This window comes from Naegleria fowleri (assembly GCF_008403515.1).
Source record: "Naegleria fowleri strain ATCC 30894 chromosome Unknown tig52, whole genome shotgun sequence".
Lineage (NCBI taxonomy): Eukaryota > Heterolobosea > Eutetramitea > Acrasida > Naegleriidae > Naegleria > Naegleria fowleri.
This window is the reverse complement of record NW_025407984.1, coordinates 71,213-97,076: the sequence shown is the minus strand read 5'-3', so window position 1 is coordinate 97,076 and position 25,864 is coordinate 71,213. Positions and strand designations below refer to the sequence as shown.

Below are 25,864 nucleotides of genomic sequence, written 5' to 3'. Positions count from 1 at the left end.
CCAGTTTTTGAAGATGCTTTCTGAAGATCAACAATCACAACCAAATCGAGTTAACTTTACATCACTTGAAATCGAAAAAATTATCAGAATAAGAATAAACGAACTGTGATGAGTCTTAATCTAAACATTGTATTGTGATTTTCAAAAAGTGCTCTAATAAAAACAAACCGCCAGTGCATTAATTTATTTTCCACCTAATTCACCTTCGACTTATCATGTTGTCATTACTTTCTCTCGTCCCATTTTGGTGGAGCAATGTAAGAATAATGTTTGTGTTTCATATTCCAATCCATGACATCCTTACTGTATTTGGACTTTTTAGAGCCAGGAGGTGCTTTGACCATGTTTTCAATAATGGACAATGTGGAGGAACTTTTGGCGAATGCTTGTTGTAATTTTTGACATGATGAATGTGTGTTAATAGTAAAGAAAAGAGCAGCCAAGGTTTGGAAAGGCCATCCCTTATAATCCTTTGACCAAATATTGTAAGCAGCAACAAAGACAGCATCCACAAGTTTTTGTTTCAAAATAAAGTCAATCAGGATTTGGACCGCCTTGTGGTACTTGTCGTGAGTTTTTGCAGGAATGTTGTTTCCCTTCTCACAAACTAGCTCTGGTCTCTTGTCGTCATTTTCAACTTTTTGCCAAATGTTGCGATCAATTGGAAGATTGAAGATCTTGTTAAAGTAGTGAAGCGCATTGGTAGCAATGATTGACTTTTGCTGCAAACTAATGGTAGATAAAAAGCCAGACATGTTGTGATTAGTAATTTCGGTCATGACTTCCTCTCCGTGGAATTTGATCAATTGGTAGAATAGTCTCCATGCATTACGATTAAATTCCATGTCAACATCATCTTTACACAACTCGAGAAGCTTGGTATAAAAGGTAGCGTCTCTGTTGAATAATGCAAAAACTTCTGGCACTTTGATCAAGTGACGGAAAGCAACTAACATGGCAGAACGTGGTCGGTAGGTTCTTCTCAGCTTGTCCTGCTTTCCAATAAAGTCCCACATGTTTTGAAGATTAGATTGAGTAACCTCAACCTTGGAACCAGAATAGAGAGCCTGTTTGACCTCCACTGTTTCCTTCTTTCTCAAGAAACTGAACAATTTGTTTTTGCTTGAGGTATCGGAGGCTTTTTCAGATGGAGCTTGGACCAGTTGGTTGCAGACCAAGAATTTAGCAAATTTAGCAATAAAAAGTGAGCCCATAATAGTTCCTTGATGCATTCTCTTTTGTGTCACTGTTGAAATGACTTCTTCAAGTACAATGTGGAAAACTCGGGTCTCAATAAGTCCCACGATCATGTGGAAGGAACCATCCTTCTCACCAAATTCATTCTTTTTAATGGTGAGAGACTCACTCAAGAATTCAAGAACCATAGATGAGATGAGGGGAGGTTGAGAATCAAGCACAGCTCTCTCAGCCGACTTGACCAAGTCTCTAAGGACGTTTTGACCATTCTTGTAATCTTTTGTCAACAATTCTTCCCATTCTTTCAAGAGTGGGAACAATCTTGCTGTGGCATTTTGCACATGACTGAATTTGCTACATGCCAGAGTTCTAATATTTGCCAACAAATCTGTTTCGTCTGACTTCAGGGCATTCTTGATATCCTCTTTCCATGACAAGAAGAAGAGGAAAGACATGACAAATTTACCCAGAGCAGTGACGGCTTTAGATTTCGATCCAAGAATCTTCCAAATGTAAGTCTTCAAGAATGACTTGCTACACTTCAAATACTTGTTCACTTCCTCAATGTACTTTTCAAGTTTTTGGACAAGGAATTGATAAACATATGGATAACCTCTATCTTCCTCGACCAACGAAACTGTAATACAGTTAGTATAATACAACAAGAGTAGATTGACAAGGAATTTGTCAACCATTCTTGTGAGAGCCTCATCCTTCTTTTTAGTTTCTGAAACGAGCACAATGTTGATCACAGCATTTCGAGTGGATTCGGTATATTCAAAGAGTGGGCTAGGTACTTCATCAAAGAGTGTTACGGCACGGGCAATAAAATACATTGTTGGATAATCGTCCTCTTGAAGTATTTCAGAAATAATATCTCTTGCCATTTCGGTCTTTAAGAATTCTTTAACAAAATGTGCAACTTTAGCGTGAGTGAGTTGTGAGTTGCAATTGTGGAAATTATGCAAAATACGGATAAAGGTTTGTTTAGAAATGGAATAATACATCAAGTCGCCATAAGTTCGAAGTGAAATTTCCACTCCATTCTTCATCATGCTCATTCTGAGCTTGAGTTCCGTCTGAAGGAATTTTTGGAAGAAATCCAAATAGGTTGAGCTGGAGAAGATGTTCTCAAAGTGTTGAATGGTCATTTGTGAAGGATGTTCAACAACATCTAAAATACCACAGAGTGAGTCAAATTGTTGTACCAATGCAAATTGGTCTTCCTTTGGGAAATACCAACTGTTGAGTTGATTAAATCTCTTTTCATTGTCCTTTCTTGCGAGCACAATTTGCAAGAATTTGACATAGTTTTGAGACTTGAGGTTAGCGAAAGTAATCACACCGAGATCAAATTCGGGAGTTTCAAATAACACCTCTTTTCCTTGCTCATAGGTATCGCAATCTTTGGAAGCTCTCACTTCTTCATCAGTGAGATCTCTTCTTACGAGAGGTATTTGATGGGGATACTCACGAGCTGCATTAGCTTGTTCGTATGCCATAGTACCTTGAGCTGGTACACAGCTGAGTGATTTTTCTTGTCTCTGATAAACAATCCAACTTCTGACATTGTCAGGCTTAATTCTTTCGCCCTGTGTGAGTTTGAGAGGAACCACCTTGGACTCGGACGTGAACGTGCCGTGACGAAGAGCCACCGCAGGCTGATGGAAGGACCCATACTTGTCCTTGTTCTTCAGCTTGGTATCCAAAACCTTGTGGATACTATTCTCAATCTCTTGTTTAACATTAGGCTTGAGCTTGTCCCATCCATTCAAAACTTCGTAACGCACAGAATCATGATCGTCGTCCTTTCTATCTTCGTCATCGTTGTGATCACCATCTTCACGATCTTCCTTTTCTTCCTCGCCGCTGTCATTACTTGAAGTCTGAACACCAGCAACTTGGAATTTTGGTTCGTTCATTAACTTGAGACCCAACAGGTTTTGATATTGTGCAACATGGGGTGGAAGGAATGGCAAACCGAGACAAGTAATGGCCCAACGAATCATTGCAGTTTCATATTCTTTGAAAGTTTCATAGAATTCTGGCTTTGGTTCGAGAGGGACCAAGTGTGATTCCCAAGTTTCATGAATTTCGTTCATGTCATCATCCATAATTGACGATTTCATAGAAATTGAAGATATATTTTCAGCAATACGTCTCGAATTGAGTTTGTTAGAATCGGATCTGGTATTGTCGCCATCATTCTCAGAAATGACAGGTCTTTGACATGGACGGAAATAATGTCTACCCATCACACGTGGCAACTGCAAATAACCTAATTTTCCTTCGACTTGTTTGCTCCAATTCAATAAAGCCTCTTCGTACTCCTCAAAGGTAGTAAAACTGTCTGGGTCAGGAGCTGATTGGTACAATTCTGGATCATACTCGTATTCATAACGATCCAACATACGAGCACGTTTCAAACATTTCACACCTAGCTCTTCCTTGTCAACAACGGGTCCATACTTTTTCAAGTATTGTTCCTGTTCGCTATTGTACACAATTTTCTTACTTTTCAACTCTTTGGCTTTGGTATAACCCTCCACAAATTCTTGTTCGGCACCTTTGGCAACCGATCCATAGGCAACTTTTGAAAATTTTCCTCTTCCTCTCAATTGTGTTGCATCTTGATTTGGGAGAGGTTCATAATACAAGTTGTACAAGGTTCCATCCTCGCCAAGAAAAACAGGTTTTGACGACATTCCTGAAGGTAAAGGCTTTTCACCATTTTGCATCATTTGTAAAATCTCCACCAAACGTTTCTGTTCCTCAAAAATAGCCTCATGAATCACATCCACATGAAGGGAATCAGCCTCTTCTTCCTCATGAACATCGACCTTCTTATCATGATGATCATGATGATGACTGGAATCGGCATGATCTCCTCCATCAGTACCATTCTCACCACCAACACCACCACTACCTCCACCACTAGTACCACTACTACTACTACTACTACTACTCACAACCACTGCCGCCTTCTGCTCCACATCTCCACTATAGACCAACAACGGACCCAAGTAAGCCTTTTCCGTGAGCTGTCCCGCCGTTCCCCCCACACACATATTCGCCTCAAAATCCCGAGAGTGAAGAAAAGCAGGAGAACATTTTTTTTGGAGTCGTTCCAGAGCGGTCTGGCCCACCGCGGCTCTCTCTTTACGTTTGGCCATAGTTCCGAGTTCTCGCTTTCGTTCGGCTCGTCGTTCTTCTTGAGTGGCATAGAATTCACGACGTGAGAGGGCTCTCTTGAGTGGATCTTGAGTTTCGAGTTGGAGTTTTCGTTCGAATTCTTCGGCTTCGATGGAGAGTTGTTGTTCGAGAAGATCCATCGTGTTGTTGTTGTTGTTGTTGTTAGGGTTGTTATTAGGAAGTGATTGAAAACAAGTGTTGTTGTTGTTGAACGATGAAGAGGAGCTCAGTAGAGCTGGAGAAGAGGATGAAAACGCTGCCGAGTTGGCAACGAGAGGGGAAGAGTTGTGAAGAACGGCCCTCTTGTTGAGCGAAGTCATTTTTTTGAATGTGAGAGTGAGTCGAAACTGTTTTGATTGGATGACACTTGACGCCAAGATATTGCCGCTTGCACGGGTCTGGTTTCGAGTTGACAGCTGCTTGATGGGCTTTTCATCAACTACATCAAATAATCGGAGGGTTACTATTGACAATTATTTCAAGTAAATTGATCATAATCATGAGACAAGACATCAGGAATAAGGATCGTCGAGAATGTTTGGCTCCACCCTTCAAATGTCATCACCGAGTTTTTCAAAAAATATTTCATCTCGTGTGCCTCTTGAGACTTTTTTCTCCACAACAGCTTTAACCGAAAAGACACGCCGTCCTCATCTTTTTGAAAACAATTTCTTGTGGTGAGATCGGTCAAGATTTTTCGGTTTACATTGTTCTTGACATTTCAAATTTTAAAACCATCAAAACAACAAGACTATCCCTAGAGCAATCAATCGATTAGCAATTTCATCAAACAACAGAACCCTCATCATCCTCATCATCCTCATCATCATCCTCTGATGAATAATATTCTTTGATTTTATTCTCCCTTCAAAATTAAATTTCAACAATTCTGTCAATCGCACACACATTTTCTCTCTGATTCGTTATTTCGACACACAATAACATCCTCACCGCTTCTTCTTCAACAACATTATCATCAAAATGGGTTCTTGTCTTTCGGGTGGTGGAGGTTCCAAACCAAATAATAACAATAACAATAATAATAACATTAACAATAGCAATAACAATACAAAGGACAACAATCAAGGACAATCCTCCTCTTTCAACAACAACAACAACAATACAACAACTTTGAATTCACAACAACAATATGGTCAAAGCTCTTCAAACAATGTCATTAATGGTAATAATGGATCAATGTCTCATCGATCGAATCATCATGGCGGTTCGGAGAATGGACAGACAGAAGATATCAAGATTTTGTTGTTGGGAAGTGGAGAATCAGGAAAGAGTAAGTAATGTGAAGTGCCAAGTGTCAAACTGATTGTTGTTTTATTGAAATCATGTTGATGACAATCTGGTGATCAACCACAACTTTTCCTCTCGTGATGACGATTTGTATATTCTTGTATTCGATTTGTGATGATCCTGACATCGACTCGGCACAATGAACTTATTATTTCTTTCGTGACGTCACCACAACAACAATGGTGATACAACCAATCGAAACTCCACCAATTTGCAACCATCTGATCGTTCATGAACTCTATATGATTGGCACATCTCTTCACATTCCTTTCAATCAACAACAACAACAATTCATTCTTCTTCTTCACACGAACAACTGTCGTCATCATGAACGTGTCAACATTACCTTATCTTCTTGTAATGACGACGATAATGTGTGAACAAACATTTTCTGAAACTCATTCAAACAATCCTACGAAAGGCACTCTATTCAAACAAATTAAAATTACTGAGAAGGGAGGTTTCACAAAGGAAGAAGTGAGTCGCTATTTGAACTCCATCTATGGAAACATTATACAAACAATTGATTCATTAATTACTGTCGTCAATGAAAAGGGCCAAACAAAGTTGCTTTCAACAAATTCGAATCGAGTGGCTCGAGTACGACAAGTGACAAGTGACGATTCATTCTTGTGGTGTGGAGTTCAACAATACAACGAGGATCTCTCCCTAGATATTGAAGAGTTGTACAAAGATCCTGCTATCACTGAAGCTTTCGACAAGTATCGATACGAAGTTCACGTATTTGAGGGTGCCACATACTTCTTCAAAGATTTATCTCGATTAAGACCGCCAAATTATGTCCCTAGTCAAACCGATATATTATATTGCAGACAAAAGACGACAGGTATCAATGATACAACATTTGAATATAAAGGGTATAGACTGAAAGTAGTGGATGTTGGTGGCCAAAGACCTGAAAGAAAGAAGGTAAGATTTGTGTGTGGTGAATGAAATTTTGAGAAAAATGTTCTAACATGTGGAAATTGACCACTTACTATGAAATCAACAAATTTGGAATTTTGACGTCACATTCAATGTGAAATTTATGCTTGTAGTGGATTAATTCATATGCTGGGGTTCATGCAGTGATATTTGTGGCAAGTCTTGGTGACTATGACCAAGTGTGTTACGAAGATGATCATGTAGGTTTCAACTTCTCGGTTTCTTTTTTCATGATTTAATACTTTTAACTCTCACATGATTTGTTGTTGTGTGGTGTTGGTTTTATTACTCTTTCTACAATATTTTTGTGGTCCATTCATTCTTGATTCATCCTCAACAATACACCAATCACGATACCATAGACCAATCGAATGTCAGAGTCCATTGACCTTTTCGAAGAGACCATTAATAGTCGTCACTTCCAAAATACCATGATCATTCTCTTACTCAACAAGACTGATGTTTTTTCACGAAAAATCAAAGAAAAGTCAATAAGGACTCTTTTCCCAGATTATCAGGGTGCTGATACTTTTGAAGAGTCTGTGAAATTTATCGAAAAGAAATATCTTGATGCCAATAAGTATGATCCTAATAGAATTTTCACATTTTGGAGTTGTGCCACAGAAACAGAATCCATAAAACAAGTATTTAACTCTGTGAAAGATAAGGTGATAGAGTTGAAGATGGCTCAAAAACCAAATGCATAGATACATTCCAGAGAGGAATGAACACCTAATCATCTCGAGATTTGAACACTCCTTACGCAAACGTGTTCAATCACACATTTGCAACCTTTCACATTAAGATCACACAAGTCCTCTTTGAGATCCAATGATGCAGAAGGTTTACATGTAGATTCCACGTGAACAACATCACCACAACATCATCTCCTGCATCATCTCCTTTTTCTCTCTTTTCTCTCACTCCATTTTCCACAACAACAACAACAAAATTGAAAATAATTCACCCCAATTCCAATCATCATCATGCATATTACCTTCCTTACATCACATACACTAATCCAGAATATCATTTCACCTCCTTTCAACAGCATGTCCAATATTATATCACATAATAATAATAATCACAATAATAATAAACCAATTTGCCTTGTGTTCAATTTTCGTCACTTGGCACTCTTTCAATCTCTCAAACATCAAATATTTGAAAAATCCACTTGAATCATGTTTGCTTGATCTCCTTTGTACTAGTGCACTGATTGCTTTCGATTTCTCGTCAAATTGAGGAAAGATTTTTTGAACGTCTAAGAAAAAAATGCCATTACTTCAAACCTCGGAGAGTTTTTTTTCTGGCTTTTCATCATTAGCCTCATCATCTTCATTACATATTGAAAAATTTCCAATGATGAGCTCTATTTATTCATCGGTATCGCCATTATCGGAATTGTCTTGGTTTTTTAATGTATCGTCGTGTGAGAGTTATCCGACATTGAGTGCACAAATGCCAGATAGTATGGATTTGTGCGTGTGGCGAGGATGGTTTTATGTAAGTAGTAGTGGTGGTGGTGGTAGTAATTGTTGTGTTGGATGGAGCATCTCACCATGGTCAATGATTGTTGTTTTGGAATTGAAATGAACCAATCGGAAATTTGTGAATATAATGATGATGTGTCATTTACACATCACCTGGTCATCTCATTGATGGATGACACTGAACATTGGGTTTTCAAATGACTATATCAACTCCATGTCATGAAAAACAGTTCATTGCTCTAATTTTTGGAATTGTCATTGCGAGCGGTATTATTTTGACAATTGCTTCTTGGATTCTTTTTGGCGTTCTCAATCTTTGTAAATGTCTTTTTGGAAGTGGCTCACGTAGACGAAAAGGATATCAACAAATTGGAGAGGAACCCATTTCCAGAGTATTACATAGCGAGTATGGGTCAGGAGATTTTTCATATTCATCAGGAGGATCCGATTCTGTGTTTAATAAGATGTGTGGTTTTTCCTATTGTTGCTTGATGATGAGTGTGATTTTGTTGGCACTTTTTGGTATTGGTTTTTCGATTGTATTCTTTGTGGGATTGGACAGTACTTCAAAGCCTGTGTACACTGCCCTAGACAATGCAAAGAGCGCTCTCAATCAAACCGTATTTATCATGTCAAACGCTACCTACACTCAAGGTTTGACAAATTTTGTGCAACAGTTTGCTGCTACCAGTAGTGTTGTCTCCGATGCAATTCCTCAAGGTCAGGCATACTTGACAAATGCCGTTGTCGATAATGATGACAGACTACATTTGGAAGATTTGATCTATAACAAATTGAATGATTCTATGAAAGCTCTGTATGAAAAATCTGGCCAAATTTATGACATTACCCAAAAATATGACAACATTGTCAAGACAAGTACAATTAATGTTTTCCAATTGGATGATGTTTACAATTACACCAATTTAATGCCTGAAGGTCTTGTGAATCAGATGTTGACAAGTCACAGCTATTTAATGGAAGCTCTCACCCTCACTCAATTCATTGTTGATCGTCTCAACTACACAAACAACATTTTCCAAGGTAACACCTATTCCAAATGGAACAGTATGTGGAAAGAAGTTTTTGAACCACTCGCTCTTCAAGCTTCCACAATCCCTTCACAAGTTGGTCAATTCGAAAGCGTGATTTCCAATGTTACGACTCCAGGAGCCGAACTCTATGCACAAGATGTGATTACCAAATTTGAAATTGCCTACATGTCATCCTTTATTGGATTTTTTATCATTGCAACAATTGTTGCAATGACTGGTGGGGTTGGTGTCACTAAGAAATCCTCTGCCATACTCACTCTTACTTGCTGCTGCAGTTGTTCCATCTTTGTTTGGCTAATGATTCTCGCAGCTGTTGGTATTGCCTTGTTAATGGCTGTTGGACCATATTGCATCAATGGTAACAACTTGTTTAATCCTGACAATATGGATCGAGTACATGCAGTATCTTCGTTCACCAATTATCCATTGGGGCTCATAACAGGTCAACAAGATCGATTACTCCCAACCACAACCTTTGGAGATTCTGACTTGTTTGTCCATAATTATTCATTCGTAGTGAATGTGACGAGATTTTTCTTGAACTGTGGCGGACAAAATTTTGACCAAAAACCTGATGAGTATCAAAATATTCTCAATGTGATTGAATTGGCTCAACAAGGACATTATGCCACCTCAGAAGACTATCAAACATTCTTTGACAATTTTATCATGGGAATGGAGAGTTTGAATGTGACCTATCAAGGAAATCAAATTGCTACAAGCGGTCAATTACTATTTATTGAAATGAACACAATTTTGAATCAAGGATTGCCAAACGTCAAAGCAGGTCTTTCTGCTTATATGGATGCTTTAGATCAATTCAAGAGTCGGGTGAACAACAATTCAAACTATCAAAATTATGAAGCTAACAAGGAGGAAATTACCAAATTCCAAAATGAAATGACCACTCTTTTGAATTCATTGTATGATGCTGCAAATCAGACCATATTCGTTGAATATGCCAATGCAGACAATTGGTTTAACACCAAATCATATCCTGAATTTGTGCAAGGATACCAACTTGGAACTACCTTCATGTTGAATTTGGAGAATAACTTGGAACCAGCTGCATCTGCATTAGTTGTTGCTGCTCAAATTGTTGGAGACATGCTAAACGAGTTGAAAGAAAACACCAAATGCAGCTTCATGGTAGACGCTTCTACTCAAGTGACAAACGATGTGTGCGGTGTTATGGCTATTTCAACATTTGGAACAGTTTCTGTTCACTTGTTGATTGTACTCTTTTTATTTGTAGCTCTCCTTGTTGGTGTTGTTCTTGCAGGAAGATTCAAAGCACAATATTTGGGCGGTGGAATTAATTAGTTGTAAAATATTATTTTTGTTATTTATTTGACAATTTTCAAGAGAATGAGCTTATGTTTTTTCGTCATATATTTGTGGGAACGACAAGAGCACAACTTCCATTACTTCCACTTGAATGATGTCCGTATGAGCTCTGAAAATGTATGCTTGGCAGACGGCTTTTTCTTCTTTTTCAAACAATCTTCGAGTGTCACATTAGGTGGTGTTGTGCTTGCCACGCTAGAGACAGTCACACCTTTAGAGGACGAAGACGAACGATTCAATACAGACTGATTCGAAATTTTTTGCTTCTCGGGCGTGGTATTGAGTATTGCTTTTGCTTCCTCAATGAACATCGAAGTGGTACGAGCGATTGAAGTTCTTGAATCATTTTTTTTCTTGTCTTTGATTGTCAAAGGACCCGAAGGTGGTGATTGTAGCCTGGAGTATTGGTTATGTTGGAACGTGTAAGAGTTCGCGTCATTCTTTTCTTGATTCAAGATTTGCTGTGTTGGTGCTTTCTTCTTTTCTGGTGTTGTTTTTGGAGAGTCTGAAATGACTTGATCCATCGAATCAACTAACCGTTTGACCATTTTACAAGTCTCTTTCTCTATCTCAGTCTCAGATTTATCAAGAGTGTTGAAAAATTGAATGATTTTGTCTGAGATGGAATTGAAAAATTCTAAACATGCCGAAACGTGGATGACTGGTTCTTGCGCATTTAAATTCTCCCAAGTAGAGAAGTAATCCGAACTTTTTCTTCTGGATGTGCCGCTTGCACCTACACCATTGAACTTGTCTCGGAAATGTTGAATTTGCGTCAAAACCAAATTCTTTTTCTTTTCCAAATCTCGAAAGAGAATAGTGGTTCGTGAGTTAAGCTTCTTGATATCTTCTTCTCGATCCTTTTCCATTGCATTTTTCCCCTTATCAATTTTTTGTTGAGCAGCACACAATTCTTGATGTTGTTTCTGTGACAAGTGTTCAAGCTTTTTCGAGACATGATACTCTTGTTGATTAAAAAAGTTCACAAGATCTCTCTTTTCCAGATCATAAATTTTCGCTTCGAGACCATTCCCCAATTCATACATTTTTGATATGGACAGTAGATTCAATAAATTTTTCTCTTCAAGTGTAGATTTGGATAAAGTTGGTTTCTTCTTTAGAAAGGCCTTTCGATATTTTTCTTGACTTGAAGCAAACTCGGACTGATGCCTCTCTGTAATATCGTTTATCAATGCCACAGCCACTGAATCATACTTGAGAATTTTCCTTGTCCATAATTGATTAATTTCATTTTGTTGATCTTGAATTAGGGCTTTAATTTCTCTTCTTCTCAATGAATAGTCATAATTGAACTTGTCTTCAATATCATCCATCTCTTTCTGTATCTCTTTTCTTAATGCAACTTCTAAACGGTTCAATTCATGAAAATCTCTTTCACTTTCCAAGAGATCTTTCTGTGTTTCATATTCATGAATTTTTCTACAAATATCCATCGGGTTGTACCTTCGTACAAGATCTATTTTCACTCGTTGATTTGCTTGCCCATCACACGGTGCAGAGGAGGAAGCCTGCCCAATCTTTCCTTGTGAAGCATTGCCTTCATCGTCTTCTAACTTTTTACTCGATATAGCAATAAATTCAGAAATCTGCCTTAACTCCTCTCGAATAGACTCTTCATAGGAAGCAAAATCCCCCGATAAGGAAGCAAGAACTCGCTCCTCGAGTGAATCTGTATCATCCTCTTCACGATGATTAGAAAACAAGTGAGATAGATGAGGGTTTCTTTGAGTCGAGAGGTTACTGGATGATGGAGAAGGGTCGCTCTTTTCAAACGCTTTTTCAAAGATTGCCCTCGTTTTGGCCACATTGCTCGTTAGCCAGAGAGAAGATAAGGATGGAGAGGATTGATCTCCTTCCGTGGGGTTTTCTGTTTCATCCATCCATGGAGGTGAGGTTCTAAGGGGAGGATCTTGCTGATGTTGAGTGTCGTTATGTAAATGTTGATCATGAAAGTTTTGAATGGAATTGTCCTCAAAGGTAAAGTCTAGTATATTCTCATCACGATGATGATTGGATGGTGTTGGGTTTGTGGGAGTAGCAGAATTGGGTATTGAATTTAATGAATGGTTAGATGTGAGAAAGAAAGGGTCGGAAGAAGATGAAGCTGTAAGGACAGCGGTCCCATCATTCTGCATCTCCTTATTTAAATTTAAAACAGCCGATGATGACGCAATGGCCATGATGATATGCTGCTGCTCTGCTTTTGGTGATTAAGGAGTCTGATGTATATTATTACTATTAAGCTGAATATATTCTTGGAGTACACAGGATGTATTTTGGATAGAACTCTTCCAGAGAGAGAAGATTCACGTGCTAATGTTTTTTTGTTGAGGAATAGTATTCCAATCGCAACGGTTTTGTGTGTGAATTTTTTTGGCGCAACTTTACGTAACAACTCTTCGTAAAATCCTCTCTGGTAGCAGTGTTTACCAAATCAGTCGGTGAGATTTACCATTCAAACGCGTTCAAATAACTAATACTGTCTTTAATTAAAAATTGGAGGCATATTCTCTCATGGAATAGGTAATTGGAATTTTGAGGCGATTGGGAGTGTCTGTACTTGGAGGGAAGGCATTATTGAGTTTCAGTAATTCATGTGCATCTTTTCTCTTACCAAATTCGAGATAAATTCGTAATAAGGTGTTGGGTTCACACATGTCGAGCAACCACAATGGAATTCCATCGTTGTTAAGTTTTCCATCAATATTGGATGGTTCTTGTTGAGGTGATTGCTTCTGGGAGCGTTGCATATTGTTGTGTTCAAACAATTGAATTTCCTTATAGATGGTTCTGACACAAGCTGCACTTAATTGATAATTCGTGGCAGCACTGTCGTGTTTTCTCAACTTTGTTCTCAATAATTGCCATAATTTTTCTGTACTACTCTTTGAAACAAGTGGCTGTTGCTCATTGTTGTAACATTTACGGGCAAGTCGTGTGAAAATTTCTGCCAAATCACTTGGAGGCAGTTTGCAACAAGTAGCCACATAGAACGCCTTTTCATATTCCTCACAATTCTCAGAGGCAAGCAAGACAATCACATCGAGTGGCTTGTTCAACAAGAGCAATGAAAGCACATTGAACGTATTGGTTGGATTCTTTCTCTGGCACTGGAGAATGGTCACCTTTGAAGACGCCATGTGATATCGAGTCTCGAGTTGAGAAATTGTAATAATACCTGGATGAATTCTCTTTTCCAGATCTTCATTCTCAATGGCCATGGATTGACTATCACGATTTCTCTTGAGAGGACTGACGGAGCGATCGATCGATTCAACACTATCATCAGGGAACGGATACAGGAACCATTGATTCTTTTCAGAGACGAGCTTGAGGACATTGAGAGAAATTAAGAAACATTCTGCTTGCTTCTTCAGGTAGGCTTCAATAATTTCCTCATAGGCAGAATCTGAAGAGACAGACATGGGAATAAGTCTCACTTGGCTGTCGATTCTGCGACCTAATTCATACATGTACAGCGCTGCCTTGTTGTAGTCGCCTCTATGAACATTGAAGGAGTACAACAGATGATAGTAGGCATATGTTGAATTGATACGTTCTTGATGTTCTTCGAGAAGCGTCAACTTGGATCGAGACAATGCGATGGAAGAGTTATTTGGATGGAGAACCTTAACAGATGAGAGTGAGCCGTAATAATAGGGTGCTGTTTCTGACATTCTAATTGTGAGATCGGCATGCATGGCTCTTTCATGGAGTAATTCATTGACTTCATTTCGCATGCCAGTGAAAGGCAATTCACACAACATGTTTCCATAGTAGGCACATTGTGCTGCATTAACAGCTGCCAATTCACAAATGGTTCCAACAAACTTTCTGAGGTCTGCCTTCTTTCTTTGAACATCAGTTTGACAATTAATGGCTACATATGCATCATCATAACGATCAAAATGTAAACTTAATGTAAATAAGACGCTATACAAAATATTAATCTCTTCTTGAGGTACTACTTCACTGTCTGCCTCCATAAGAGCAAGGTTTGTAAATTCTAATCCCAATTCTGGATGCTTTCCGCACAATTGTCTGACATAGTTGTAATAGTAGAATGCAACGGACTTCTTAACGAGCTCTTGGCTAGTCTTTGAGTTCACGATCGATGGCTCAACCTTCCAATAAACATTCATGAGTTCGAACAATCGTTTCGTTTCTTCTTGCTTGGATCTATTATTAATAGCAATGATGGCACACTTCACAAAATTTTCTTTGGCCTGCAAAGGTTCTCCTTGTTGAAGGTTGGCAATACCCAAGAAATGGAACGAGTGAGGGAAAGAAGCATCATAACTCTGCAGTATACTCGTATACTCTTTTAAGGTTTCAAATGCTTGCCAATTAATAAGATATTGACAAATTTCCAAGTCGTTCGAATGTTGATTAATACCTTCATATTCAACAAGAATATTGTGATGCACAAAGTTTGAGGCAATATTGGTGACGAGTCTACTCAATGTTAAATTGTGTGAAGACAGTTGATCCAAGAGCAATGAAATGTCACTCGAGACTCGAGACTCTCTGAGCAACATCTCAAAAAGGAAGGTATGATTCTTTGAATTGTGTAAAGTAGGATAACTGAGCATGTAATCGGTCAAGTTCAGTTTCGATTCAGACAAGAATTTTGCCAAATTCAAAGTTCCAAAATTGGCCTCAATACTTCTGGTAGAGAGCCACCAAGCAATGTGATAGCCCCTAAGAGCTGTGTAATAATTCTTGCTTTCAAGAGAGTCCGACAACGCAATACTGTGCATCATGGAATAATCATTGGGCGTCAATAACTTCATCACTTCAACAAATACGCACAATTGGCAACATAAATAGAATCGAGACTCTAACAGTTGCATGGAAGCGCCATTAATAAGAGAAACGAAATTAGAGCTCCGTAGAGACGCTCTTCGTTCTGAGGATGAAGCACTTGTGCTGTCGACTATCGTACTCTCCAAACCAATCAATTTTCTCGAAATGTAATTCAAAATGACATAGATTGGAGTACTTGTAATCTTGTTCAGTCTCTTCAAAAACTCATGTACAAAAAGCTTTCTTTTAGAATTAATTTTTGAGTCTAGAATGAGGGTATCAGGAAGCTCATTAGCTCCTGGGAATGTTAAGCCAGAAACCAATTCAAGTGCAATCACTCTCGCAGTGACCGAAGGATCTTCACATTCTAAACCTAGCTTTTTCGAGAAATGGTACGGTAAAATATTGAACGATTTGGAAAGCTCAGCAACAGAAGTCTCAATAAAATTCAACAATTCAAACAAACGTATTAAATCTTTGGAAAAGGATAACTTGGAGGTAATTTCTTTGGTAAGATGAATCTGATCAGCCACAAGCACATAGTTTCTATTGCAATTTTGCTGGTTCACGTTGTGGAAAATATTTTCAAGGGTATCCATGGAGCGAAGCATGGATACAGAAGGTGCTGATTTGAAATTACCGGTATAAATAATTCCTGGTGTTTGCTGCGAATTTGAGTCAAACCACACGAACGCAAGTGGAGAGTTAAATGTTATCCACACCTGTATCAGTGTGTGCAAAAATTCTTTCCATGTCTGTATTTCCATCTTGGCTTCCATTTGACCTCGTTGTAGAGAATTTTCATCGTCGATCATGGCTCTCTTTTGAGAAAGAGTATACTCAATGGCATATGTGATACGTTCCATCCAGAAAACATGATCTAATTGAGGAGAAAAAACTTCATTATTATAATCTTCAGAGAGTCCTAGAGATTGAGCCAAAGTAGGTAACTCATCTTTTGGATAGAATGAAACAATTGCTCTCAGTAATACGTTGGAATTAAGCATATTTCGTATCGAGCTTTCAAAAAGGAATTGCATAACGAAACCTCTAATATTCTCCACTTGGTTATTAACTTTGCTAACTTTCAAAAGTCCACTTGCGTACTGTGAGTGAAGAGTACGAACAAAGGACCAAGCAGATTGAGTTTGATCTGCCGATGATAAAATTGATCCATAGGAAGCAGCATATGAAAGAAATGAAGAATAGCCCCCTTCTATAATATTTCTAAAACTGAAATCTCTCACTGACCAAATCGCCCACACATTTCCAGCAACAATGTCAAAAGCGATCAATCTTGACGCTATTGAGCTATTCCCATAAAATTGGAATAAATCTTTTTGTAAAAGTTCTGATGAAAAGTATTTTACGTTTTCAATGCCGTGGTATTCAAGATAGAATTGATTTTGCTCTTCGTCAAATGTTGTTTCAAAGTTAAGCGCCGTAAATAAAGTCTCATCCGTCACTGGAGCAGTAATGGAAGTGGCTGAGGAGGTTTTTCCGAGGAGTCTTGCATATGTCAGCACAACATTAAAATTATGAGTAGTATTTTGCGATAAAGTAGATGATGATGCGATAACTTTCAAAGGATCCGAGCAAAATCGTAGGCTGTCAATAAGGTCTTTTTCAGAGATGACATCTTCATTGAATTGTTCTCTAGGAATGTTTAACGTTAAAAGTTGCAAATTATTACTAGTTGTTTGGTTTTGTGTGGTCTCTTTATCCTCTGATGACATAACATTTGTATCAATATCTTCTCTCCAAACCATTAAATATCCATTTCTGTGAAGAGAAATTATAAGATCTAGTTGATTGTTGAACATCGAAATGTTCTTAACAGAAACGACGGCATTCTTGAAAACTTCCATTAATGTAACATCCTTATTCCTACTCGAAAACCATGGCCAGCTACTTGTTGTACTATTTTCAAAAATGAATCTATTCATTTGCGTGGAATTATCGACATTTTTGACAACTCTCAACAAGTCACCATTTGCAAATCCAATGATAGCTGCGTCATGTTCAATTCCATAGAGGCATGTTGGAAAATGTTGACTATGATTGTTGAAGAAATCGATGTTATTTTCTTCGGAAGATGATCCTCCAAAGAACCCAGTAAAAATTGATTTTTGGTTGGCTCTATTGTAGGCAATTTCAATTTCCTCTGTCGCCATACCAATTCGTAACACTTCCACAATAGGAATTTTTTGACGTAAAAGAGAAACTATTCCATCGATGAAGCTGTTGTTTGTATGTGTCAAGCTAATTCGATATAATGTCCTATTGGTAGCTAAAGCCCACAGAGTTATTTCTAGGTTAGTTTTCTTGAGTGAAACTCCTGGAAGAAAGAAGACATTTGCGGGAGCTTTGAAGGTGAATGTTCTTGAGGATTGCTCTCCATACAAATCGACCTCTTGCAAAATCAAGTCATTTCCAATTGTTTTCCTATGAAAGATTGATAATAATAGAATGAAAGATTGATGATAATATAGAAGATTATTAAATTGTTATATTATGCACAAAATATGAAACATGGCCATCATTGTTGAAATTTTGGAATGTTAGGTATACGACACCTACCATACGAGTGTAAGTTGAGAATTAATATTAAAGCTACCACCACCACATCTCATATCGGCTTCATCTTGATGTTTAATCGCTTGAAACATCTTTTCATAAAACATGGCATTTACATCTTGATGATGATTGGATTCATTTTCCAACAAACAAACATAATCTCCTTCCACAACGGGTTTCATCATGTTGTTATCATCGGTGCTATTGGTCCTCTGATGATGAGCTGAAGCCGATGCGTTCTTTTGATTGAATAGCAACCCGCTATTGCTGCTGCTGGATACATCTCTCACCACAAGAGAAGGAAAGACTTCCACAAAACTCATTTTTTTCTTTGATGAAAGTTTATTTAATCGATATTCGAAGGCTACAATACGTATTGTCGAAGAGAAGAAATCAACATCTTTTGAATATTTGGCCAAAAGAATGAATTCTTTGCGAGTTGTGAGTGATTCAAGGTGGAATTGTTTATTCATCAACACCTACTGATTTTTTTGGGAGGACCCCATCCGACACAAACATTTTCAAATTTCTTTTTTAATGAGAAAGTCATTTGGAGAACCTTTGTTATTTACATCATGAACAATCCCAAAATCATCAAAACGACCAACACAACCAAAGAGCTTGAAATCTTATCGGCTGCTGCTCCACATCGATAAGTCTTCTTTTGGGTATTGCAAGTATTCAACACGACTGGATCTTCAGCTGAAACAGTTTGGCATTGGTCGTCCTCATACAAGACCAACTTCTCACAATTCACATACTTGGCACTCTTGGCATTTGGTCCAAAAATCACATTCGAAGTCATACAAGTGTTGATGAGATAAACCTCATAGGAACTCAACGATGCAGCACTGCAAGAAGCATCTGAATAAGTATTGATATAAATTTCACCCTTGACATTGGCTTGATTTGGGAAAGCAGTAGGACAGGATTGAGTATATGACAAAACACTTGGTTCAGCAGTGTATTTGGTGCAAGAATCAGTGGCATTACATTGAGAGGTGATCTTTTGAGTAACAACACGGAATGGAGCTCCCGAACAGGTAGTGCCTTGATAGAGTGAACGCATTTGGTATTGTTGTTGGAGAGAGTCTCGAGTAAAGAGAGCCAACAATAAGGTGGTACTTAAAGCCACGACCAGGAACAAGGATAATTTCATAATGAATGGTTGGTATTTGTTGGTGAATGGGTGAGTGGGTTAATATGTGTTGGTATTTAGCTGCAGTTGCTGCAAGAGAGTGTTGTTTGTTTTTTGTGAGGTTTTCAAAAAGGTCGGAGAAGGATCACACGTCGAGTGGTTGTTGTTGTTACTCCTTGTCATGCAGCGGAGCCTTGAATCGAGGGTGTCCGCTCTGTGAAAATGATTGGATTCAAGTGTGTGCGATGCATATATGTGTGTGAGTATTGATACTTTTTCAGTAATATTGGCATATATGAACGGATCATTTGAGGAGCGCAATACTCGTTTGGAAAATCAAGTGGGGACTACTCGAGTAATTTGTTGGTTGTAAAGTGTTCTGATTTTATTGTTGACTACGGTTGTTGATCTCCACATTGACACATGTGTTCCCGTTAAAGTTGTTATTATTGTTTGTGGCAATGAAGGGGTAATTGTGTCAGGTGGTCATTCGAAGCATGTTCTCGAAATTAAATGTTGTTTTGAGTGCAGGGATGTTCTCTTCACTTGAATCCACTCGCTGTTTTTTGCCATGACAAGGAGTACAATGGTCCAAAAGCTATTTCAATTCTGATTCATTGGTGGCTGCAACATTGGCAATGTGGTTCATCTTTTTTTGTTTACAACTTGAACAGGTCAGAATTTCGAGAATTCTTTTTCCATACACCATTTCAATGGCTGTCTCGTTGAATGTAATGATGGAGGAGACAGAAATGACAAGTGTTAAGGCAGAATCCATAAATGTATTTCTCGCCATTCCCCAAAATAAATTCATAATATCAAAACCAAAGACATAGCTCACAAACATGAGTGCAGAAATAACACAACCTGCCAAAAAGACACCAGTTTCTGCAAGCATGAATTTTGTAAAACGATATTCCATCACTTTTTTGGTATCTCCAACTGTCTTTCGAAGTTTGTACATGATTCGAAAACCATAAAATGCAAATCCCAACACAAAGGTAAACAAGTAAATAACAATACAGAGACTCAACAAGATCCATGCGTACGAGTCCTGTTTGGTGACTCCAAATACAATGACAGAGACAATGACTATAATGAGCATGGCAAAATAAAATGCAGAGAGAATGATAGTATTGAGCTTACTCAAGCCAGTTCCTTGCTTGGAGTCCGTGGTGGCTCTCCTATTTGAAAGATCAATCACATGGCTCCAACTAATCACTAAACTCGAGTATCCACAAATGGTAAATCCGCATGCCAGTCCTCGAAACACTCCTGAAAAATAATTTCTAAAAAAGGGATTGGCTGCCTTAAAGTTGAACAAAATTCTCATAAAGTTTTCCATGAAAGCAAGTAAGGCAGCTATGGTGAAGAAAGGAGGTGGTTGAGTGACAATATCAAAAAAGTGTCTGAAAAATAGGACAATTTTTTGTGGAACGGAAGAGCTGAGTCCTTGAATTTTCAAGCGTTGTTTAAAGGTAATGATTCTTTCGCCAAAACGTGGCACCAAAACGAGTAAGAATTGTGCCACAAAAATTGCTGAAAATATTAATGCAAAAATCCATATTGAATATCTGTAGGTGAAATAGATTTGCCAATTTTGGAAGAAATCGTTGCATTGGAATCCAAAACTCTTGTCCTTGTCTGATTGATAATTACACCAACAAATGAATGGCACATCGAGTGGAGCATTTAGTGTGGACAGGTCAGCATTATCATCAAAATAGTTCTTAAAATAGAAGGTGAGAATTGGATTGAGAGAAACTGATGAAACAGTGAGTTGAGGATTGGACTGTCGTTCACCAGTAACTCTTTCTCTGTATCGAGCAAATCGATTCATGAAATATTCAGACATGAAAAAGTTGTAATCTAAGAGAGCCAAGTTATTGATCGAAGAGGGTGAAGCACCATTACAATGAATATTTGAAATTTGATTGAATTTGGACATGAATCGATCACTTGGAATGAGATTGGTTGAATTTTCTGAGGCACCAATCACAAAGGCAGGACACGAATTATTCATCAATGCTTGTCGAAACAACTCTGAAGCACTCTGATTACATCTCAAACAGTAATTAAAAATAATTCCCAAATTCATTCGTTGGGTGACATTTCTCAAATTCCATACATTCTCCGTTCGACACAAATAATTGACACAAGAAAAATCTCCCGACTCGGGAACAATTCCACTCACATAAAACTCTGGAGGTAAAGATGTTTTGTCTCGTAAATTACAAAAGTCGTAATACTCGGTGTCAATAGTGAACATGAATGGATAGTAGGGCTGATTGATGGGAGCGTGTCTCAAACAATCATGTTTGGGATAAGAAATTGAATTGAGTATCACAAGAGAAGACTTGTTATTGGAGATGTCCTGCTGTTGTTGCTGGACATGATATGATGTTGGTGGTGATGTGAGAAGGATTCTTGATGATTGTGTGGGAGTTGTGAGAAAATTCTTGCCATCGTTATTAGGAGGATTTTGGTCGTTATTTGGCAAACCTTGATGATCATCTTTGGCCATAGTTGTGATCATGGTGTTCCTCTCGTCAGGAGCAGCAGCATTTGGTTGCACTGTTGCCGTTATGGAATTGGTGTGACTGAGGAGGAGGAATAGAAGAAGCAAAAGGACACCAACGTGCGTCCTGTGTTTGCCATGAAGGAAAGCCATGAGAGGAGTAGAAATACAATGATTGGAGAAACTTTTTTGAGGGTTGCTACTGGAGCCAGCCTATCACAAGAGTGGCTCTCATTTAACAACCAAGAGTGTGAAAACCGATCAATTTTGGCGTTGCTCCAATCATTCCATCTCAACATCAACAAATGTCAAGGAAAAACTGTTCCTTTTGAGGAGAAATTAGGCGAATGCTCGAGTACAAAAGCATTTAAAGCAAACTTTTGGCCGCTCTGCATCATGATTCGTTCACTGTGTACAAAATTGGAAAGTAATGATGGGTATACTTTCCTCATTGGAGCATCGTTGCAATTGCTCAAGCAATCGTTGATGCATTTGATGCTTTGCCTTTAGTAAAATGTCCATGACACATTCTGACGAATGGAAGACAAACGTAAAGCGATTTCCGCATACCACAGAGTTTGGTTGTTGTTGGTGTTGTGGATCATGATGATGGAGGTCAAAAACTGTAGAAGCAACATGTTGGTTCTTCTTGATCACATTCTGCCCCATTACAGGAATTGGTATCTTGGAAACTGCGTAAAGATGAATGGGTTGTCCAATGGCACCATTCGAGTTGGAACCACATGCCAATACTTGTCCATCGAGAGTCATCAACACAGAGAAATGATCACCACATGATGCATGCCACATGCTGTTTTTTGTGCTTTTTCGTTTCTGTTGCACTTTGTAATTTCGGCTTTGGTAAAGACCTTCACATAATCATTGTCCAGAGTTGAAATTCCAAGCTCTCCATTCAAATTACTTCCTGCCACATAAATATTTCCACTTTCTCCAATGGCAATTGAGTTGTGATTCCCAAAATCGATGGATTTCACTCTCTCTGATATGAATGAAACAAGTGTCCATCGATTTCGATCTCGCTGGTGACCCAATCCCAACTCTCCACTGTCATTGTCGCCAATAACGTACAACAAACCATCCTGTCTCGAAATTATTCCACAATGACAATAACCAGCAGAACTTTTCAGAGTGGCTGGTAAATAAGGATCCAAAGGAGAAAAATGCTCACAATCCATTAAGGGAACTCTTCCAACAAAACTTCCACACACATATAATTGACCGTAAACGGTTTGTGCCACAACAAATCGATTTCCAGTGGCAATGTTTTTAATTTTCTGTCCGTTTAGTCCTTGTCCAATTCGAATGAAAGGCTCCAATAATTGGTTGCATTGCCAATGATTGTTCTTATTGTTGTTGACGTATGGTTGAGAGGACCAAGAGGAATATATGGACGAAACATTCTTCCCACTTGCATACAACTCTCCTTCCGAACTGCTCAATACGATGGCTGCAAATTCGTTGTTTGCAACTAGTTTACGAATTTGATACTTATCGAAAGAGTCGACCGATACAGAGTGTGTTGTTGGTGTTGTTGGTGTTGTTGCTGATCGGGAAGATAATGTTTTTTGATTCGGAAGTGTGAGAAGAGGAGTTAATTCAAAAAGATCATCATTGAAAGGAGCATTATTATTGGAATCACTTTTACTCTCATCATATGCATTGGAAGAATCTTTCTCTTCAACACTTGGCTTTTTCAACACCAAAACTCCATATTCATTCGCTCCGAATCCATACAACATCAAGATATCGCTCCTTGAGTGTTCTTTTAATCGAGATGGAAATAACGAAAGAATTTAAGGAAAGATGGAGAGAGTGTTTTTTTGAAGAAATAAAAACCATTAGGTCCATCTATCAGTTCAGTGTAAGACAATGATTTTATGTCAATAATTCTTTATAAAAAGAACATGTAATTATTATTATTTCACTTCCAAATTTTAGTTTTCTAAATATTACGAAGGGCATGGAAACATGTAGGTGACAAATTACACCACAAACTTTTGAAGGGGTTCTTTTTGGCGCCATCAAAATTTTACAGTAAATTTTAAGAAACAAAATTAAAGAAATAATGACAAAAAATGTCAAAACGGGATTACCAACATCACATACTTAACGATTTTCATTCATTCATCAACAGTGATGATGTTGTGGGCGACATGGATTATATAAAAAACAAGAAACAATAAACTACTCAACAACAGATGAGAAATGATGATGAAAATGTAAAATTGATCATTCATGATGTTTCTAATTCCTCTTCTTCTTTTGGTGGAAAATATGAGCATCATTTTCGGAGATGGGAATCATTATTAAAAAAGAAATTCTTGTTGCAACAAGAGGGAAAGAAGAAATGGCTCGAGAACCGAGAATTAAAATTTGAATATTTTTTCCTGTTGAGTTTATGAATAACAAGGAATTTATTTTGAATCACATTAAAAAGTACGGTTTTGGATTAGAACTTGCATCCACACATTTACAAAAAGATCGAGAGTTTGTGTTAAAAGTGGTTCAATTATAGGCAGAGGAATTACAATTCGCAAGGGAAGACATTCGAAATGATGAAGTTGCGCTTTTGTTGGCTGTCAAACAATTTCCAGAATGTTTATATTACTCAACTGATGAAAGAATTGTATTGAAGGTTGTTCAACAGAATGGATTGGCTCTACAATACGCACCTCAAGAGTTCAAGAAAAACAGAAAAATTGTTTTAGCTGCTGTTAAGTAAAATGCAGAAGCATTGAAATGGGCTTACGATAATTTGAAATTAGATAAGGAAATTGTGATAGAAGCATTTAAACAAAATAAGAAGGCGTTTCTTCTCGCAGCCAATCATATTCTACTCAAACCAATTGACTCATTTAATACTTTAATACCTTCATTTGATGAATTCATTTTAACAGTTCTCAAAGTAACATTTCCAGAATTTTCTCATTTAAACTCTATAGGTTATTCAAAAAAAGAAATCATGATGAAAGTTGTTCAAGTATTTGGTTGGTTACTACGATGTGCAAGAAATCAACTCAAGAATGATCGAGATGTTGTTTTGAATTCAATCAAAAATCATGGAAATGCACTTAAAAATGCTTATCATGATTTTAAGAATGATCGAGAAGTCGTAACGGTTGCTGTTAAACAGGATGGTCATGCATTAAAATTTGCCTCCTATCAATTGAGGAATGATAGACACGTTGTTTTAAATTCTGTCAATCGAAATGGATATTCTCTGAAATATGCTTCTTATGACTTGAAGAATGACAAAGAGATCGTATTGACAGCTGTAAGACAAAATGCCATTGCTCTTCAATTTGCGTCAGATGAAATGAAAAACGATAGAGAAATTGTAATGCAATCTGTTCAAGAAAATGGCTGTGCTCTCAAGTACGCAAGTGAAATGATGAAACATGACAAGGAGATTGTTTTAGAAGCTATCAAACAAGAAACTGATTCGTTGAATTATGTGTCTCTAGATCTTTTGTGTGACAAACAATTCTTATTAGAAGTTACAAAGTCAAGACCTGTGGTTTTTGATCAGGTGCCGAATGATATTAGTTTTGACAGAGAATTTTTACTTAAAGTAACCAAATTCAACAATTCAACAGTCCTTCATTATTATATGGATCTCCTTATTTTGAACATTTGATGTCTGACAAGGAATTTAAGATTGGAAGCAGTGAGAAGTAATGGATGTATATTGATGCATGCAAAGAAAGATCAAGAAGATCCAGAACTTGTGATGGAAGCTCTTAAATGCAATGGATATGTGTCGGAGTACAGTAACGAATTATATCAAGCGAGAATGAAATATTGCTACCATGATGTTTATTTGGGTACTAATTATTAACGTTAAACAAATTCTCTTTATTTGGATGATTGAAAGAAGAATTGAGGCAAGCCATACGTTTCATCCGATCATTCAACTCTTTGAAAGCAAAACCACCAAGGGTAGCCTGCAGACACTGTTGTTAAATTCTGTACATTCTGTACGTTATTGGTTTGTAATGAGATTAAGGATTTGTTTGTATTGGACATGGCCGCCTTGTTGTTACCTCCCAAATCAATTTCCAATAGCAATGTTTTAATTTTCTGTCACGAAAGCCCTTGTCCAATTCGAATAAAAGGCTCCACTGAGTGGTTGTATCACCAATGATTGTTGTTGTTGTTGTTCTTGATGTATGAGATCCCACGGATCAAATCTACAGAGTTTAAGGAAAGGTGTTTGATTATACAGAACCATTCGATTCATGTCTCA

At 37.8% G+C, this 25,864-nt stretch overlaps 9 protein-coding genes across 9 annotated transcripts; 3 read left to right on the top strand and 6 right to left on the bottom strand.

Moving 5' to 3' along the window:
- Positions 1-224: 224 nt before the first annotated feature.
- Positions 225-4,709, bottom strand: FDP41_006405 (uncharacterized protein; the record flags this gene model as incomplete). The annotated part of the gene is made up of 1 exon (XM_044710037.1): positions 225-4,709. The coding sequence occupies one exon, from the start codon at positions 4,707-4,709 to the stop codon at positions 225-227; it is 4,485 nt and encodes a 1,494-aa protein (XP_044559086.1).
- Positions 4,710-5,370: 661 nt separating this feature from the next.
- On the top strand, positions 5,371-7,349 carry FDP41_006404 (uncharacterized protein; the record flags this gene model as incomplete). Its single annotated transcript, XM_044710036.1, has 4 exons — positions 5,371-5,680; positions 6,119-6,627; positions 6,756-6,842; positions 7,005-7,349. The coding sequence occupies 4 exons, from the start codon at positions 5,371-5,373 to the stop codon at positions 7,347-7,349; spliced, it is 1,251 nt and encodes a 416-aa protein (XP_044559085.1).
- Positions 7,350-7,917: 568 nt separating this feature from the next.
- Positions 7,918-10,513, top strand: FDP41_006403 (uncharacterized protein; the record flags this gene model as incomplete). The annotated part of the gene is made up of 2 exons (XM_044710035.1): positions 7,918-8,148; positions 8,366-10,513. The coding sequence occupies 2 exons, from the start codon at positions 7,918-7,920 to the stop codon at positions 10,511-10,513; spliced, it is 2,379 nt and encodes a 792-aa protein (XP_044559084.1).
- Positions 10,514-10,614: 101 nt separating this feature from the next.
- FDP41_006402 (uncharacterized protein) lies at positions 10,615-12,738 on the bottom strand (the record flags this gene model as incomplete). The annotated part of the gene is made up of 1 exon (XM_044710034.1): positions 10,615-12,738. One exon carries the CDS (start codon positions 12,736-12,738, stop codon positions 10,615-10,617), a length of 2,124 nt encoding a protein of 707 aa, XP_044559083.1.
- Positions 12,739-13,047: 309 nt separating this feature from the next.
- FDP41_006401 (uncharacterized protein) lies at positions 13,048-18,264 on the bottom strand (the record flags this gene model as incomplete). Its single annotated transcript, XM_044710033.1, has 2 exons — positions 13,048-17,809; positions 17,945-18,264. The coding sequence occupies 2 exons, from the start codon at positions 18,262-18,264 to the stop codon at positions 13,048-13,050; spliced, it is 5,082 nt and encodes a 1,693-aa protein (XP_044559082.1).
- Positions 18,265-18,509: 245 nt separating this feature from the next.
- FDP41_006400 (uncharacterized protein) lies at positions 18,510-19,100 on the bottom strand (the record flags this gene model as incomplete). The annotated part of the gene is made up of 1 exon (XM_044710032.1): positions 18,510-19,100. One exon carries the CDS (start codon positions 19,098-19,100, stop codon positions 18,510-18,512), a length of 591 nt encoding a protein of 196 aa, XP_044559081.1.
- A 577-nt stretch (positions 19,101-19,677) lies between these two features.
- Positions 19,678-21,615, bottom strand: FDP41_006399 (uncharacterized protein; the record flags this gene model as incomplete). Its single annotated transcript, XM_044710029.1, has 1 exon — positions 19,678-21,615. The coding sequence occupies one exon, from the start codon at positions 21,613-21,615 to the stop codon at positions 19,678-19,680; it is 1,938 nt and encodes a 645-aa protein (XP_044559080.1).
- A 752-nt stretch (positions 21,616-22,367) lies between these two features.
- Positions 22,368-23,357, bottom strand: FDP41_006398 (uncharacterized protein; the record flags this gene model as incomplete). Its single annotated transcript, XM_044710028.1, has 1 exon — positions 22,368-23,357. One exon carries the CDS (start codon positions 23,355-23,357, stop codon positions 22,368-22,370), a length of 990 nt encoding a protein of 329 aa, XP_044559079.1.
- Positions 23,358-24,580: 1,223 nt separating this feature from the next.
- On the top strand, positions 24,581-25,255 carry FDP41_006397 (uncharacterized protein; the record flags this gene model as incomplete). Its single annotated transcript, XM_044710027.1, has 1 exon — positions 24,581-25,255. One exon carries the CDS (start codon positions 24,581-24,583, stop codon positions 25,253-25,255), a length of 675 nt encoding a protein of 224 aa, XP_044559078.1.
- Between the last annotated feature and the right edge of the window lie 609 nt (positions 25,256-25,864).